A 16,918-nucleotide genomic window follows, 5' to 3' on the forward strand; every position below is an offset into this window, starting at 1 on the left:
TGAGCTCGTTTTGACTTTTCTATCGAAAAAGTTGGCGCTTTAAATAGACGATAATCTGTCTTATATAATATTTGCTATTTCACCCTATTTTTGACTGAGAAGGAATAAAAATAGATATAATAATAAATATACAGGACGTCTCAAGTTAAACGATCAAACTTTGTTAGTATATTCTATGGATAGAAAAAAGAGAAAATATAAATATTAGTTCTAAAATGTTTTATTAGAAAGTCAGATTAAATAAAAATTTTTACTTGCAGGAAACTGTGAAAAAGTGTATCATATAAGAAAGTCAATTTGTGACAAAAATGAATCGAAAAAGTTAGTTTAGCATTTACTGAGTTAGAGCAACATAGACATAAAATGTGTAGGGTATTAAATTCAATCTCTCAATGATGTCAAATTTATAATAGAAACAAAAGCATTTTGAAATGAAAAATTAAGCGAGCGAACGTATTCTTGTGTAAACGTGATAATAAAACATTTTCGAACAAATGTTTATGTAACACTTTTTTCTTGTTTTTATTTATGAAGGATATAGCAAAGTTTTGTCGTTTAATTTTGTATAATACATTCTATATGTAACTGTAATTTATTCTTTTTATAAAAAAAGATTTTTTTTTAATTGCTGTATTTTAAATAATATTGATTAATAATATATTTCTAGGCTGGGAAAGGCATTATAGTGGCCTTTCGGACTCAGATCTTCCCTCAATCGGACACGATCCATTAACGTTGTCACACAGTCACGCTTACAGGATGCACAGACCGAGGAAGGGACATTTGAGTCCCGACAAAGATGTGCTCGGTGATTTTGGTGATTCTGATATGGAGAGCATAGCCTCGGTAACGAGCAGTGCCTTTAGTACACAATCGGAACGACCACGTGGATCGAGAGCACTAATGTGAGTATAGTTTCATAATCATTACGCTATCGTACGGACGACCTCGCGTTGCAACGTCAATGTGCAAAGCAACGCAGATTCCATAGTCAAGAGAGTATCCCGTTAGGGAGGGATCGAACATGGAGTGTGTATTTATCGTCAAACACATCATCGTTACAACATCATGTTGTATCGATATCGTAGATCTCAACTTTTGTATCTCCACGAGATAACGATCGATCGTCGCGGAATAGCACACTCACCAGCTCGATCTCTCAAATCAAGGATAATCCCTGGATTAAATGGACATTGTCGACTAAATGGATATCCTGTAGCTGCACTTTTCACTTCCTGCTTGCGCGTCAATATTCCAATGTTCTTCCCCGCCTTCTCTACGAAGCGATTATAGATTGCACTTCCTATGCACTCTTTGTCAATGTCCATTTAATAAATGTGTCCCATTCTAAGAAAGCAGGGATCTCATAAGTGCGTGGCGTTGGTCGAACGGTTAGGGCCTTAGTTGTGCCTCGTCTTACACGTGATAGAAAACAAGATAAAGTACACCGATCGCCGCGTGTCTCTTCTGAAATGCCGACCCGTTGCTCTCGGCAGAGTCGAGTTCTGAGATTTCATGATACGAGATATACGAGTTCGATCGATCGCGAACGCGCGATAGACATTAAAGAAAGAAAAAAGTAAAGAAAAAAAAAAAAAAAAAAAAAAAAACGGAATGGGCTCACCCTTTGGTTTGTGTGTTTCCGCAAGAGCGCTAAATCTCTCTATATGAAAAACATTGTTTGCAGACCGACAGTTAAAAACGTATTAATACCCGGTGTCATATCCCCCATGCCCCCGGCCCCTAGGCGCAATAGGCGCAGGCACAGACTTAGGGTACCCTGCAGCGAATGCCATTGTCCGAGCAACAGCAATCCCGCCAAACAGCCCAAAAACAACCCCGGCAAATGTCCCCTCCTTCCGCGTCCCCTCGTACGGAGCAAGTCCGCAGTGGTGCGCTCGTTGTACAAAAAGATGCGTACGCCTTTCACGAGATCGCAGACCGTCGACGAGAACATGCTGAGATATTACAGCCCCGAGACCAGCGAGTACAGCGTTTCCGAGGGGTACATACTCAGGCCAGAGAGACTCGTAGCCTCTAAGAATCGTATACCGGAGATATACGTCGAGGACTGCCTTCGAGTCGACTTTAACGATCGTTTTGTGGAGAAGTTTCGCTCCAAATATTCGGCATCGTGTCACGCGAACGGCGCGTTGTCATCGCGTAAAGAGTCGTGCGACGAGTGCGCGACGACGACGACGACGACGATTGTCTCGAGGGGTCCGATCGATGATTTCCCCGATCTTCGTCTCGATATTAGGAACGTAGACGTTAGTCTGCATCCGCGTAGGTCTCTCTTAACCGCTAAGTCTAGGAGTTTCGATTACGTGATGCACGATACATACGGTGATGATCGTTTCGGTACTAGGCCAGGATCCGTCGGTCTGCTATCGCGCCGGGCCAAGAGTTTCGAGTATGAGAGCATTTCGAGCAACATATTCAGCGACGACAGTCTCAGGACCGCCCGGAGAAAGCTCAAACGGAATCTCTCTCTCAGCGACGCCGGCTATGGCGACAAGATACCGGCGCTGGGCGATCAGAGCAAGTCCTACTACGATTCTAACGGTGACGACAAAGTGCCTACAGATCTCGCGAGCAAGGAAACGAATTACGATTTTCTTCTCCAAGATCCTAATCCATTTTACGGATATGATTCGGAGCTCAGCTGCGGCGAGACGGAAATTTACGTTCCAAGTTTCGACAAGCGAGGCATCGATGATTATCAATCCACGTACAGTACGCATTTAGCGGACACCGAACGATCCAATTTGAGGAATGTCTTGGACAAGGACGACACCAGCAAGAGAAAATATGTGGATGAAAGTTATTTGAATCACGAATCTTCGTACATCAGGGATATATCCTCCGAGAAAAAAATCAAGAATGCAGAAAGTGATTTTTGTAACACGATCGGCGATCATATCTATTGTAACATGGAAGATCTGTCATCTGGTAAAAATTATGATCGCAATATTCTCGCGAGATCCGCTACGAAGATCAAGGACTCTTCTAACGTAGACGAGGAGTGGATGTCGCAAGACACCAAAGGTATCTTGCGATCTCACGGAGAAACTGGCAGTTCCTATCAAAGGGATAAATACGAAGACTACGAAAACTGGGACGCCGATTACGACGAAGGATTCATAGAGCGAGAGAAAATCGATGATTATGAACAGAAGCGATTCGACTATCTAAATAGAAGTATCCGAGATTTAAGAATCGACGGATCGATATACGACGGTGAGTACTTTCAGCGAAAACATTACGCACAGTCCGACGATGCCGGCGGAAAGCTTACATCGACGAGCGATTACGTCAGTTATCGTCCTCTCGACGAATACGAGTCTTCCTCATCTACCGTACCGCGAAGACGAAGACGAAGAAGCAGAAGAGGCAGTAGAGAGGGCGACTACGAAAGTCCACGTGCCAGAGACGTTCAATTGCGAGCATCGGCAGACAATAGGAGGCTGATGATTCAACGAACCGAGTCCACGCCGACTCTACACTCGGACGAGGACCTAAGCTCGATTGCGGATCGCACCAGACGCATGTACCGCCGCAGGCGAAACATCAGTTGTCCAGAGAGCAGAGATCTGCGAATATACGGCACGCGAAGAGATGACGAGAGGACGTCGAGTTTCGTGCTGGACTCCGACGAGGAGTTCGGCTCCATGGAGACGGTCGTCGGTGCCGATCATTTCCGTCGGATCACTTCCTCGGGCTTCGTAGCGGAGACTAGAGCGAACAAGCGATCGGGCTTCCTCGACGCGGAACAAGATCGTGATAGCTACTTATTAGACGCAAGACACGATTACGAGAATCGTTATCAGGATAATCGCAATTATGCGGAAGTCAGTCGCGAACTAGTTAGGTCAGGGTCGCAGCGTTCCTCGGGTCGCGAGGCCCGATATGCATCATCGCGCGTTAGGCGTAAGAGTAGTTGCCCCGAGTGTCGTGAGCTGTCCTCCTCGGAGTTAGGTAGGTCGGGATCGCTGTCGCGAAAGGTCGACGACACTCGGCGGTCATCGTTCGAGTCGAAGCATAGATATCGTAGGCGAAACAGCAGCTGTCCAGAGGCTAGGGATCTCGAACTACTCGACAAGAGGCAGCGGCAGCAGCAACAGCAGCAGCAGCAGCAGTTCGCGCAGCGTCATCAGCAGCAACAGCAGCAAAGGCGTTCGAGTCAGCAGCCGCAACACCAGCATCAACAACCTCAGGGAAGTAGTAAGAGGAACGTGGCGATCAGCGACACCCTCGAGTACTACGAGTACTCGATGGAGAGCGAGAGCCAGTGCAGCGAGAACTGCGGATTTGGCCCGTGCGATCCGCGTAGGCCCCGTAACCGAGCACCCCGCCCTGGTAACGCTAATTCGAGTCTCTTTGATTCCCAAACCGCTACCTCCGACACTGCTAAAAACTACCACCCACGGGTCGACGATCATCATCATCATCAACACCCACAAAACACGAAAATGTCGCCGCACGCCAATGTGGCGTACCTGCCTCCGCGGCCACCGTCCTCCGCCCGGCGACGATCCTTCCGAAAAAAATCCGTCTACGACGTCGATGTCGACACCGCCGCCGATCGTCGCGACGATGACGACGCACGGACTCGTCGTTCCTCGTCCATGCCCGAAAGCAGCGAGTACAGTGGCCAGTCGAGCTCGTACGAGAAGACGTCCAGACACCAGGTCACCGACAACGGGCATGACGGACACGACAAGAGAAGCCAGTTCACTAGGAGTCTCAGTAATGCCGATGTGCCCCAAGATGAGAAAGGTAAGAAAAAAAGGCCAAGTTCGATCGATTAAAAGAAGTTTAAGTTTTTTACACGGATCGAAAAGATCGATTAAGGTATTTTAATAAATTGCATTTTTAGTTTCGTTGTTTTACAATAAATATTTAAAAACTGCATCTTAATTATTTTCGTTAGTACAAATCAACATTGTATCCGTAGAATTTCTACATCTATGATAATATCGAAAATTGAACTCATTAAAATTAAATCGATTCTCGAGTGTTAAAATCTTGTTTTTTATATTATTATATATTTATTTTTACCTTTCGCTTTTATATATTTTATCTCTTTTTTAACGAAAGTTCTGTTGTCTAGCTTCGGTCTTTCACTGATGTGTACTAATTCTTTGTAAGAATGCGATTGATTTTACCGTCATGATGCAGTGATGTATAGCCGAAAAAGTAAGAGCTTTGGGTAGTAACATAAATTTTCGAGATTTGCAGTCACGAACCCGTTACATTCGGATTTAGTCGGTAGAATTAAGAATTGCGGACACACCATGCAAACGTTTTAAGAAAGTTTTCTTTGAGTTCGCAGTCACGAACATCTTCCGTCTGTCGTTCAACAATAGTAAAGATTAAACACGCATTGCTTTTAACATTTAGATATTTCATATTTTCTGATAAAATTTATAACATAATTGATCGAAATTAATTATATTTGTATTATTCAAAAACTTTATACTTTCTTTTATCCTCAAAGCTCTGACATGATGCAAAAAAAAAAAAAAAAAAAAAAAAAAACTTGCAGAAAATCTAAAATAAGCATTATATACTTCAAACACGGGCTGTGCTAATCTGATTCTGTATCCACACAAACATGTTTATCGTTGTTTCGCAGACACGGGTAGTTTTAGCGACACGGCGATCGCATTGAATGTCGAAGATGCTTCGAAGCGAGGCCGTAAAAGCTCGCCAGGAAGTAAAAGCGGAAGCGGCAGTAGCAGCGGAAGTGCGGTGCAGTATCAAACGGGTCTCGGGAAAAAGAGCAACAGCACCAGCCAATTATCCGCGACAGGTAACACATTGTCACACTGGCCACTTTCTAATTAAGTTTGCGTTTAGACTCTCTACGTGTTATACGTAGTCCATTCTTTCGTAAAGATCGATTGTTGACGCGAACATAATAACGTTTCCCTCTCTCGGTGCGCGATATTAGAAGAGATTTGATCAATGTATGGATACTATCTCACGCGACATTAGACAGTTTTCTATTTTCCTAACATTTATATATATATATATTCTCTCTTTAGTGAAAAAGGAAATCTTCATTTTCTTCAGAACATCGATATTTCGTATATATTAGGATAGCGTAGTCTAGGTATCGTTAGTGTGTAGATTATAACGGTGTGCTCTCGCTACGTGCATAAATGAGGATGATGTAAATAAATCATTGATATATCGGTATTTTTTTATACAGTGTCTCTCGTATAGATAGAGATCAGTATTTCTTGTCACAAAATAAGCATCTTTTTCCTTTAGCCAAATTTCCAGATATGCATCGTTTTAGAAATTTTTTATTTTTTAATGTGACAATACAGCACATTTGCTATTTTTTATTTATCATGGAAAAATTTGAATAATTCTGTTATAATTAAAGGTCTAATATTTTTATAATGAAAAACTGAAAAAGAAATTTTACTAGAGTTGATATAAAACAAATTCGCTAATAACATGACTTATAATTTTTAGTTTCGTTTTCATTATTTCGTCTTCAGCTATTATAAAATATTCATATGAAGAATAATATCGAAAAATAAAATATCTCGAAAAAGATGCATTTTTAGAATTTTTTACAGGAAAAAATGCTCATTTTTTGACAATAGATATGTATTAGTATCACACTCTATCTATATAGGACGTATAAACGTATCGGCAACGAAAATAGATTTAATGTAACTTGAACATATACGCGCGCGCGGGCGATAGAATTTTTTTCGATTATATATTTTTATGGCCAAAACACGAATGAAGAATAAGAGTAAGAGAAATAAGTAATTACAGGTAGAAATATTACATCTTGCCAAAATATGTATAATTAAAGAATCAATGCAAATATTGAAAATGCTTGCGCATATTGATTGAACTCTCGAGAGATTTTAATTGATTATACAATTGGTAGTAATTGGTTATAATCTTTCAAACAGATATAAAATATTCACATCTATACATAGAATAATTAAGAAATTAGAAATGCAAGAAGTATTCTGCATATTTGTTAATTTCTCTCTTGCTGATCTGTTATATCTTATTCTTCCCATTTCACGAGTCTTGATTGTTATGATCGGGCATTCATTAATTCAATACAATTTAATAAAATAATTTTTTTTTTAATCTAAGAAAAAGAGTAATTAATTCCAATAAGTTTCTCGATGCTATGAACACTGATTTAGATTGTCAAACATTTCTTAATTATTAATTCAAATTTAGTCTCTCAGATTATTGAATACAAATTTAAAACGCCAAATAAGAGATTTAAAATTTAAAATTAATATAACAAGAATTAATGTAATAGAATATATTTAATAAATATTTAATAAAAATTCTAAAAGCAAAAATGGTTTTTTTTTGCAAAATAAAAATTTTTCAGATTACTAATTTTAAACTTACTGATATGAATTTGATATCAAAATTCATTAGATTAAAATAAAGTAGATAATTAATTGCAACTGTTCTGTGGTATGATGAATTTAATATTAGATTATAAAAATTGTATTAATTTTAATTTTTAAAACATATTTTTTGAAAAGTTTAATATATATATATATATATATATATATATATCATTTTGAACAGAATGAAGCTTTCTTAGTACATCACGTATCGTAGGTGTAACATGATAAATTATGTTTTAATAGCTCTCTTGAAATAACGTGATAGAGCATTTCTGAGAACAAAGTCGCGTTGAGTATAAAAGAAACTAAATAATGATTATTCTTTTTCTTGAGATTTTTATCGGTTTTTCGGCCATATTACCATTCAATTCAAACATCATCGACAGGTAACATTTGAACGATAACAAGAGCATACCGTAACACAAGCAAAAAACCCAGTATGCGGGGCAGTATGTACATTCTAATTGTATTCTTGTTTTCTCCGCCATTCCTCCTCATCTTTATCCGCCTCTCTTCGACATGAAACACACTCACACTTTACTTCTACCAACCAACCACCTCTCGACGCTGGGGGACCATTCACGTCATCGATCTGCACCCACCTGCACGATTTCTCATCGCGGCGGCCCGATCGTCGCCCGTGCGTGTGTTCACGGAACATTCCATACGGATCATCGATCGATTTGCTGGACCGATCGTCACTATTACGCAACAAAAAAAAATAAAAAATAACACGATACTCTATCACATTTACGAAAAAAAAAAAAAACAATATATACGCATGTAAAAATCGTTCCGATAAACTGACATCACGCTCATGACAACTGTTGCTCTTGCAACCGCCACTTGCAACTACAACGAATAACAACAACAACAACAACAAAAACTATATCACGTCACGCAAAATCCATAACATACCACGTGCGTCTGTTGGTGGTACATGCGTGGGCGAGGAAGGACGGAAACGGCGGCTGGGTTTCGGGAAGAAGGGGAAGTCGTCCTTTACAGTTCACAGGAGCGAGGAGGTCCTGCCGGAGGATACGGTCGGTGGTAGAAGTGGACGGCAACCGAGTTCCGCGAGCAGTGACGGCGAGGGGAGCGGCGACGGGGACAGGTCCGACATTAGCTCTCTCTCACACAGTGTAGAATCACATCTCTCTTTTCACATCTTTCGCTTTATTTTCCTCATAAAATTTTTGCGTTGTTGCGGGAGCGAGCGAGCGGAGATTTTATTGCAGAAGACGCGTGTTTCAAGCTTTATGTTCCAATGACGATGAATTCTTGTGCAAAGATTCACACATGAGATGACGTTGTTTCGTCATCTATATTTAATAATTCTTCAATATGAATAATATATATGATATCATTCATAGAGATTATCATGCGTGGGCAAGAGCGAGATATTGTTAGAGGCCTTTTTTAATCAGATACTTTGATTTCATTAATCGTAAATTGGATCAAGCCTTCGACGAAATATGTGAGTACACGTTGCAGATGGGAGGACTTGCGATAGAAAGAACAAGAGCTATCGTGCAATCTGACGACACCGAATGTTGACAGCGACAATGAAAACACACCACACATCACTCTTTTAGAGGCCGTGCTTTAGTCGGGGTCGATTGTGAGTCTCTCTCGTGATTGTTGTCGGAAAATACTCTCTTGTGACTAAAGCTCTCTAAGACTTTGCTACCAGTGGACGACGGATCTATGAAAGATCCTTGTCGACAAATATTACTTTTTTAATTTTTTTTTTTTTTTTTTTTCTAGAAACCAATCGAAGAAAGTATTTTGCGAATCTGCACGTTTCTACCAAATAGTCACGAGGTGATTCTTTCCTTCTCGTTTATTCTAGATCGTAGAGGCTATTTCTACGTAGTATTGATACGTTATTTCTAGAGGAACGTTCGCACGAGTTTCCTGGGCTGTAACATCAAGTTGTCTGCTTTTTTTCTTTTTTTTTTTTTTTTTTTTTTTTTTATTATCTCTCTCTCTCTTTCTGTCTCTGGAAATGCAGTCCGCATCTCCAGTTGGTTTATTACTTTATGTGCCTACGTACAAAGCGTATCATGCAGATCAGGAAACTCACATTCTAGTTGCACAAGTATAGTTGTGCTCTGGCGTCTTTTCGTGACTCTAGAATAGTGTCGGCACCGTGTGTCACGTTATAATCGTTCCGTTCCATACAGCTTTTCCAATCTAGATCGTCGCGTGGTCAATTTGAATTTCTCGATAGCATCGAGGTAAGTTGGCCACCACTCTTTGATACTGATTATTTTTTTTATTATTTCTTAGAAGCCGCTGTGTTGATACGTGCTTCAGGTGAGAGTGCGCTATTCACACGGCTTTTGAATTTTTCAATGTCCTGAATCGTTGCAGTGCTTTTACAAGCGTATATTTACGTTTTTTCATATTCTTAAGATTATTGATTACGAATACGTTGAATGTATAATCAGATATTTACCAGACAATCCTTACGTACACCGATTTGATAATTATAGAGCTTTATATTTTACTCTTTTTTTATGTTTTTCCTTTTTTTTAAACTTCTTTGTGTAATAATTCGAAAGCACTCAAATTGTATGAAATTTGTATATATCTGTGTATATAATTAATCTGTGTACTTAAGGGGTCCGGAGAATATATTAAATTTATTTAGTGATAGATGTATATACATATTAAGCAATTTTTCTAGAGTTGCCACTGATTAAATTTTATATGCAATATTTTCGTATATATAAAAAAATACTAGTAATTTTCTGACGTAGTTACGATTAATTTTTATTTCGATAGAGCCTGCGTGAATTAATAAGATAATAATAAATATGTCACGCGAAGGTGTCTAGTTTTTGCGTTTGTGTCTATTACAAGAATTATTTAAACAAATTCTTTGATCATCGATAATAACATTTCTCTCTTTCATGGAGAGTCATTTTATTTAATGTCTTATTATATTAATACTAGAGAAAGTTCTGTTACGATTCATGCAAACGCTATCGTTATTATTTGTGACAGACGTCAGAGAATTTAAATTTTTATATACATATAGGATATTCTAAGATTAAGTATATTTTTTGTTTTGGTGTCAAATGCAAATGTGTGCCCGCGCGATGTTATCTCGTTGCATTTCGCTCCAAATATCACGACACCCCGATATACTCTCACATTCCCCTTCCCTATTTTTTGGTTGTAATAATGTCATTCTTCAAAGACACCTCTCTACATTTTATCACTAATCATTAAACTGATTGAAAGAAGGGAGCAGGGAAAGATCGGGCGAGAAAATAAGCGAGAGAGCAAGGAAAAGAGAGCATGAGGGAAAACAGTTTGCGCGAAAGAGAGAAAGAAAGAAAGAAAGAGAAAGAGGAAGAAAGAGAGGGAGAGGCGAAGAAAGAGAGAGGTAGCTTAACAGATACATATTTTACATGCTGAAATCGTCCGTGAATTCTGCGTGATTCCGTCGGCTGCACGTGCGGAGACGCCGCACGTTAATTAAAAGATGCCCTATTCGGCAACCCCCTTGGATACCTGACCTGGACGAGGCAGCTGCTGCATACCGGCTGTATACCGGCGGTGTATTTAGTGAAAGACAATAGTTTAGCGGTATTTCTTGTTTGGTTTTACAACGCAGAGTGCGGCGGGATGATCATCGGCGGCGGCGGCGGCGGTGCCGTGGCACGCGGTGCCGGCTTAGCGAGCCGGAAGCGCAACAGCACGCCGAGCAGCATACAACGATCCGAGGAGATCATGCCGGCCTATCAACGCTTTGACAGCAAACAGGCGGGATCGGCAGCCAGCGATACCGCCGGGAGTCTCAACTCGATCTCTAGTTCCGAAGGAAGCTCGTAAGTAGTGGACCCCACACACCTGTGGCGATCAATTCTGCAAGCGGAAGCGCGAGATTCCTGATACATACACTCACACTATCTCTCTCTTTCTCTCTCTCTCTCTCTTTCTCTCTCTCTCTCTCTCTCTCTCTCTCTCTCTCTCTCTATTTTTCTGTATCTATCTCTTCCCGCTTTTCTGTCTCCTTTTCTGTCATCTCTGCTATTCGTCCTGATTTCTCTATCTGAGATTTATCAGTTTCATTTACATTTTATCTCTTCTAGGCCGCGTGCATCTTGACTAAACGAGATGAGCTGTAAGTGTTGTGTAAAATGTTGCCGAGAGGATAAGTTTATTTATCAATACATCTACTGTATCAAAAGAATAATTAAATTACTTTAGAGTATAACAAATTTTGTTTTAAACATATAATTAATCTATGGGATTAATCTCCTGTTAGAGTAATATTATATTAGCTTATTAAAATGTTTAAAAAATTACTTTTGTATATTAAATATATGTGAATCTTTTGTACGTTGAATTTTAAAAAGATTTAAGTTATGAGTAATGACATTAAGCGTTGGATATCAAGCTTATCGTCAGTTAATATCTGTTTTTGAATTTTATTTAGTAAATGAGCTTTTTCATTATTTCAAAACACTTAGCTCACAGCTCATTGCTTCTCGTTTGCCAATGTACATGTGAGCTTATTGTCTTTTCATTCTACAATCAGTGGGAATTTATTTTTTGTCATTTGCAAAAAACTGTTAAAAAATTAATTTTGATTCTTATTAATTATTCTATATAATAAATGTTGAAATAATAATTATTATAGGATTATTACAAATTATTAAAAATGTTATTGTGTGTATGAGATTATCTTGCAGTTATAGACAAAGAATAATCCTATTGATCCATGTCTTACTCTTCTCGTATAAGATCTATCTACACAAATAATCGTAAACGCTTCAGATCAATTATTACATCTTCAAACATGTGTGATTGAAGATGTGTCATTAATATGTATCCATGATTTGAATTGTGTAATTATATGGCCACATGCTTTTTTTCATATTTCCTTGATTTCTATCAGTTTATAATTGAGTTATTATCTCTCTACAATTTTCTTTAATCATACTTTTCAATTCTCATAAATACAATATATGTAGTTGTGTATAAAAGTCAGAGACTTGTATATTTAAAAATGATACATTATATATAATCATGTTTTATTCCAAAGCAAATATTTTGTTTTTTTTTTCGCACATTTTATTTATTCTCCTCCTCTCTTATAACTTTATTGAGTTTATGATGTGACGAGTAATAATTTATATCAGTGTTGAATTTTACGAGACGCAGTATCTTCTTATGTTAGTAGAATAGTCTTTGTATTATACGGTTATTTTATGTCGGTTTTATATTGCGAGGAAAAAGTATGCATTAAAGTATAGTCTTCGACGAATTGACTGAGTTTTATATTTCGCTTTTTCCGTCCTTTTTTTTAATACTTTCTTTCGAAAATTCTTTCATTCCTGAGTGCTCCACAAAACAGAAGCGCCCATAAAAAAATATTATCGTCCATTATCGGTGTTGTTGTCGTCTTGGCTTTAATTGCTTGATTGTGTGGCAAATGATTGTATCGCATTACTTCGGAGCACCGTTGCACATACACACACGCACTTTTGTATCTATTATATATATATTATAAATATATATATATATATACATATATATGTCAGTGTCATATCATTGTCGCGGAGTCTGTATTCTCTATCCACATGGTAAGCAGGACACTGTGAATATCACCTAGGAATGTCACCCAGGAATGTCTTCGCGGAGGATCCGTTTTCCCTGATGATTTTCATATACTTCCGTACGATTCATTGTATTTTATATAGTAGGTACTATCTATTGTGAGATCTCCGACATGCGTGTGTTCCTCGGAAAGCAGCCCCTTCCTGTCTTATGGATCTCTCTGTCTTATCGTTTTCATAAAATGTGTTTTTGATATATTCGTAGAATAGGTATTTCTAACAACGATGTATCTCTTAGACTATACACGCCGGATCGAGAAAACGGATGAGGATTAAAACAGATGAAATGTAGACGTGTGTCTACCTGTAAATTATAAAATTTAATCGTATTTTGCAAACGTTTTGTCGGTTCGGCACACCACGTTTATGAAAAATAATTCTGATAATTTATTATCCTTGGCAGCGGTACTTTGTGTCCTAATTATGGTCGCGAAATCTCGGAGAAAGTGATCGGCTGTGCAATCGCGTGTGTCAACCTTTTCATATTCGTACGACTTTGCCCGGCACTTTAAATATATATTGTCATATTAAGTAACGATATAGTATTGAAATCATAGTAGCGATATATTTGTCATTGATTGACAATTAGGTCCGACTAATCTGGAATTGAAAAAGATCTACGTTTATTTTTTATGCAAAGGTATTTGCTACAAAAAATTTAATCTCTACATTAACGATAAGTATAGTTAGTAATTAGATTAATGCACAGTTTTTGTGCAAATATATGATCATGTACACTCGATATATACATATATATGAATATGTTTATATTTATAATAGAAGTTGTTTTGAAAAGTTCTGCTTATAATTAGCGTTAATAACGCGAATCTTCTCAACGACGCGTAGCATAGCCCTATGACAAGTAAGTGTAAGTTAATATAAATTTCTTTATTAATTCTTCCATTTTTTCAAGATTTTAGTCGAGCATGTTGAGTAGATAAATGTAGTTTGGAGCAACAAAACAGTACTCAGTCGTATATTAAAATTGTCAAATATTTTAAGAATAATAATAGTTTCAACAATAATTAATTCCCTAAATTATTACATTTATATATTTCGCATCAAGATTAATTATTTATATCAAAGTAGACTGATTACTGTTATTTATAATTATTTTAAAAAATCGTATCTATCTCTCTCTTTTTTTCTCTCTCTTTCTCTCTCTCTCTCTCTCTCTCTCTCTCTCTCTCTCTTTCTCTCTCTTTCTCTGTATTTAGATTAAAATGCATGCATTAATAATCTGGTATGTTTTTAAACTTTTATAAATATATATATATATAATCTTTTTCCATGTGTATATGATATATATATTTACTACACAACACACACCAACACTACACTTTCAGCGTGAGTTCTTCTTTTCTCAAACTGAATGAGGTGTGTTCTCTCTCTTTTACAACTTTCGTCGAAGGCTTGCGAGAATTGTCCCTCGCTCCTGCGGAATAATAAACTTTTCGTTTATGATTTTTATATCCCTCACAATTCTCTCTTATTGCATCTCGGTTCTTTCAGAATAATATTCTGATTTTCAGCTTGCGTTTTCGCGTTTTATTTCTTCATTAGAGATTAAGGCTCTTGGATCTACATATGTTAGATCGCTAAAGTTTACGTGCGAGTAAAAAAATGGAAAAAGGACACAAATAATAATTTATAAAGTATAGATTCGATTTCCATTGCTCGCACAGTAAGCACAGGTCTTTTTTTTATATATATTTTTTCGATGTTTTATTTTTTTTTTTTTTTTACTTCAAGCATTTTTTTTTCTATCGAATCATACTTCATATACTTTTCGTAGTATTCCGAAATAAAGGAGTTGCGTATCTTTGCTAAATATATAATTTTGAAAACCGCAGCTGGTCTCCGAGTCTGCGAATGGCAGGCGAAGGACAGTTGAGAGACTTCATCGAAGATCTTGGACCAGGCCAAGTGGTCGGGAGGCAGGCGCTCGGTGCCCGTTGCCTCGGTGAAATTCAACTGTCGTTGAGCCACACAAAGGGTTACCTGGAAGTAGAGGTCATACGTGCCAAAGATCTTAAAGCGAAGCAAGGCAGCAAAGCAATACCAGGTAAGTTGTTCTGTATAAATATTGTCCACTGAACAAGTACTGATGATTCTTATTTCAGCTCCTTACGTGAAGCTTTATCTGGTGAACGGTAAAAGATGCATAGAGAAAGCGAAAACCATGATGGCCAGAAAGACGTTAGATCCGTTCTATCAACAATTGTTGGCTTTCAAGGAAAACTGTCGGGGCTGCATATTACAGGTACGTCTCTCCAGCTATCTAACTTTTTTATAATGCGTGCATTTTTAGACACATGTGTGTTTGATTATAATTGTATCATATATTGCGATTTCAGGTGACGGTGTGGGGCGATTACGGTCGGATAGAAGGAAAAAAAGTGTTCATGGGTATTGCACAGATCGTATTAGATGAGCTGGACCTCAATCAGATGGTGTTCGGATGGTACAAGCTGTTTGACACCCAAGCCCTGGTCAGTGGAGCTCCATCCCTTGCTTTGTCCCGTCGATCTTCGGTCACGTCTCTCGATTCTTTTAAAATCTAAAAGAATGACCGAAAATAATTTCCTTTTACACATGTATTTAATGAGGAGATGTTTGAGTTTCTTACAGTAGAGCAAAGTAGAGCAAAAACACTAGATTGAGTTCGAGCTCCTATCTCGCGGTGCACCTATAGTTGCTTCCACCATTAATAGGATATCGAAATGCACGAGTCTCGATGTATATAAGGTAGTATCATATTTACTGATAAACAATTAGAAAGATTGAAAGTGAAAATCGTTATAAACATTTTTAATATCTTAAATGACATGCAGAAAATCATCGTTTGATGATATTATGATGTAGCATCAAATGTAAAATATATTTGGAATTAAATAACTATATTTAAGATTACCGTTATATTTACCGTGTAAAAGAGTCGAGGATAGTATCATAGATAATTCCTTATCGTATCGTAATATTACCACTCTTTCACTATGGTTGACAACAAAAATTTGAAAAGAATCTTAAACAAACTATGCGTATTCCCCTTGTAAGCTACACTAAATGTTGAAGCCTAAGACTACTTAACGAGTGACATTTGGCTCTGAATACGGTAAAGTCAGTTTAACGTGGAATGCAGTTATACATTGAGAAATAAATACTTTGTACGAATAATAGAAGGTTACGCGGGAGAGGGAGAGAAAAAGAGAAACAAAGAGAAGAACGAAATCGAAAGATAAACGCAAAAGCGATGCGAGAAAAGAGTGTGAAAAAACGTACGGGAGAGGACACGTCTTTCTAGAAACACCACTAGTACATCACATATCATGTACGGCATATCAGACGAGCCACTAGTCTGTATGTAGGACTAGATGTAGACGTAGCCAGCCATGTGTTCCCGGAGCGCCAGATAGTTTTTAGGTACGCACTGAGAATCAAGGCATCGTTCGTAGATAGTTGGACAATGATTTAACGTGGGTACATACGAAACAGATGATATGATTGTAATCTGTCGCGATGACAATTTTTTTTGTATTCGCGATATACGTTGATAATCGAATATCGCTTGTACGTTAATCCCGTGTATTAATTTATTAATTAATGTTTTCCAATTAAATTTTTTCAAGTACCCATGTGAAATCTTGATATACATTTGTTGTTGCCAATATCTTCTTTCCATTTCCATTACGTTTTGTACAGAAATCTCCTCTTCTCTTTGAACATGTCTGTCCTATTATATAGAAAAATTAATTCTATGCGGCTTCGAAGTAGTCGACGTAGAGTCTAGATAACCGATAAACAACGCAAGATTATGTTATCATGCGCGCTCGATGTACTTCGTTGCCTCGTATTTTATCTGCATCGATT

At 37.9% G+C, this 16,918-nt stretch overlaps 1 protein-coding gene across 20 annotated transcripts in view; it reads left to right on the forward strand.

Moving 5' to 3' along the window:
• Rim (Rab3 interacting molecule) overlaps positions 1-16,918 on the forward strand; it is a 206,539-nt gene that overhangs the window by 47,702 nt on the left and 141,919 nt on the right. For 17 of the 20 annotated variants that reach the window (XR_012046905.1, XR_012046904.1, XR_012046903.1 and 14 more), the window contains 7 exons: positions 668-905; positions 2,369-4,779; positions 5,639-5,815; positions 11,041-11,254; positions 14,902-15,113; positions 15,172-15,311; positions 15,406-16,471. Coding sequence is in view for 2 of the 20 variants with exons in the window: in XM_072894669.1 (XP_072750770.1) it covers positions 668-905; positions 2,369-4,779; positions 5,639-5,815; positions 11,041-11,254; positions 14,902-15,113; positions 15,172-15,311; positions 15,406-15,540 (3,527 nt within the window). In the remaining 18 variants the exon portion in view is untranslated. Of the gene's footprint in view, positions 1-667; positions 906-2,368; positions 4,780-5,638; positions 5,816-8,369; positions 8,527-11,040; positions 11,255-14,901; positions 15,114-15,171; positions 15,312-15,405; positions 16,472-16,918 lie in introns of those variants that run through there. The other 3 variants (XR_012046912.1, XM_072894669.1, XM_072894671.1) reach the window with 3 other exon arrangements.

The sequence above is a fragment of the Anoplolepis gracilipes genome, chromosome 6, assembly GCF_047496725.1.
Source record: "Anoplolepis gracilipes chromosome 6, ASM4749672v1, whole genome shotgun sequence".
NCBI classification, from domain to species: Eukaryota; Metazoa; Arthropoda; class Insecta; order Hymenoptera; family Formicidae; genus Anoplolepis; species Anoplolepis gracilipes.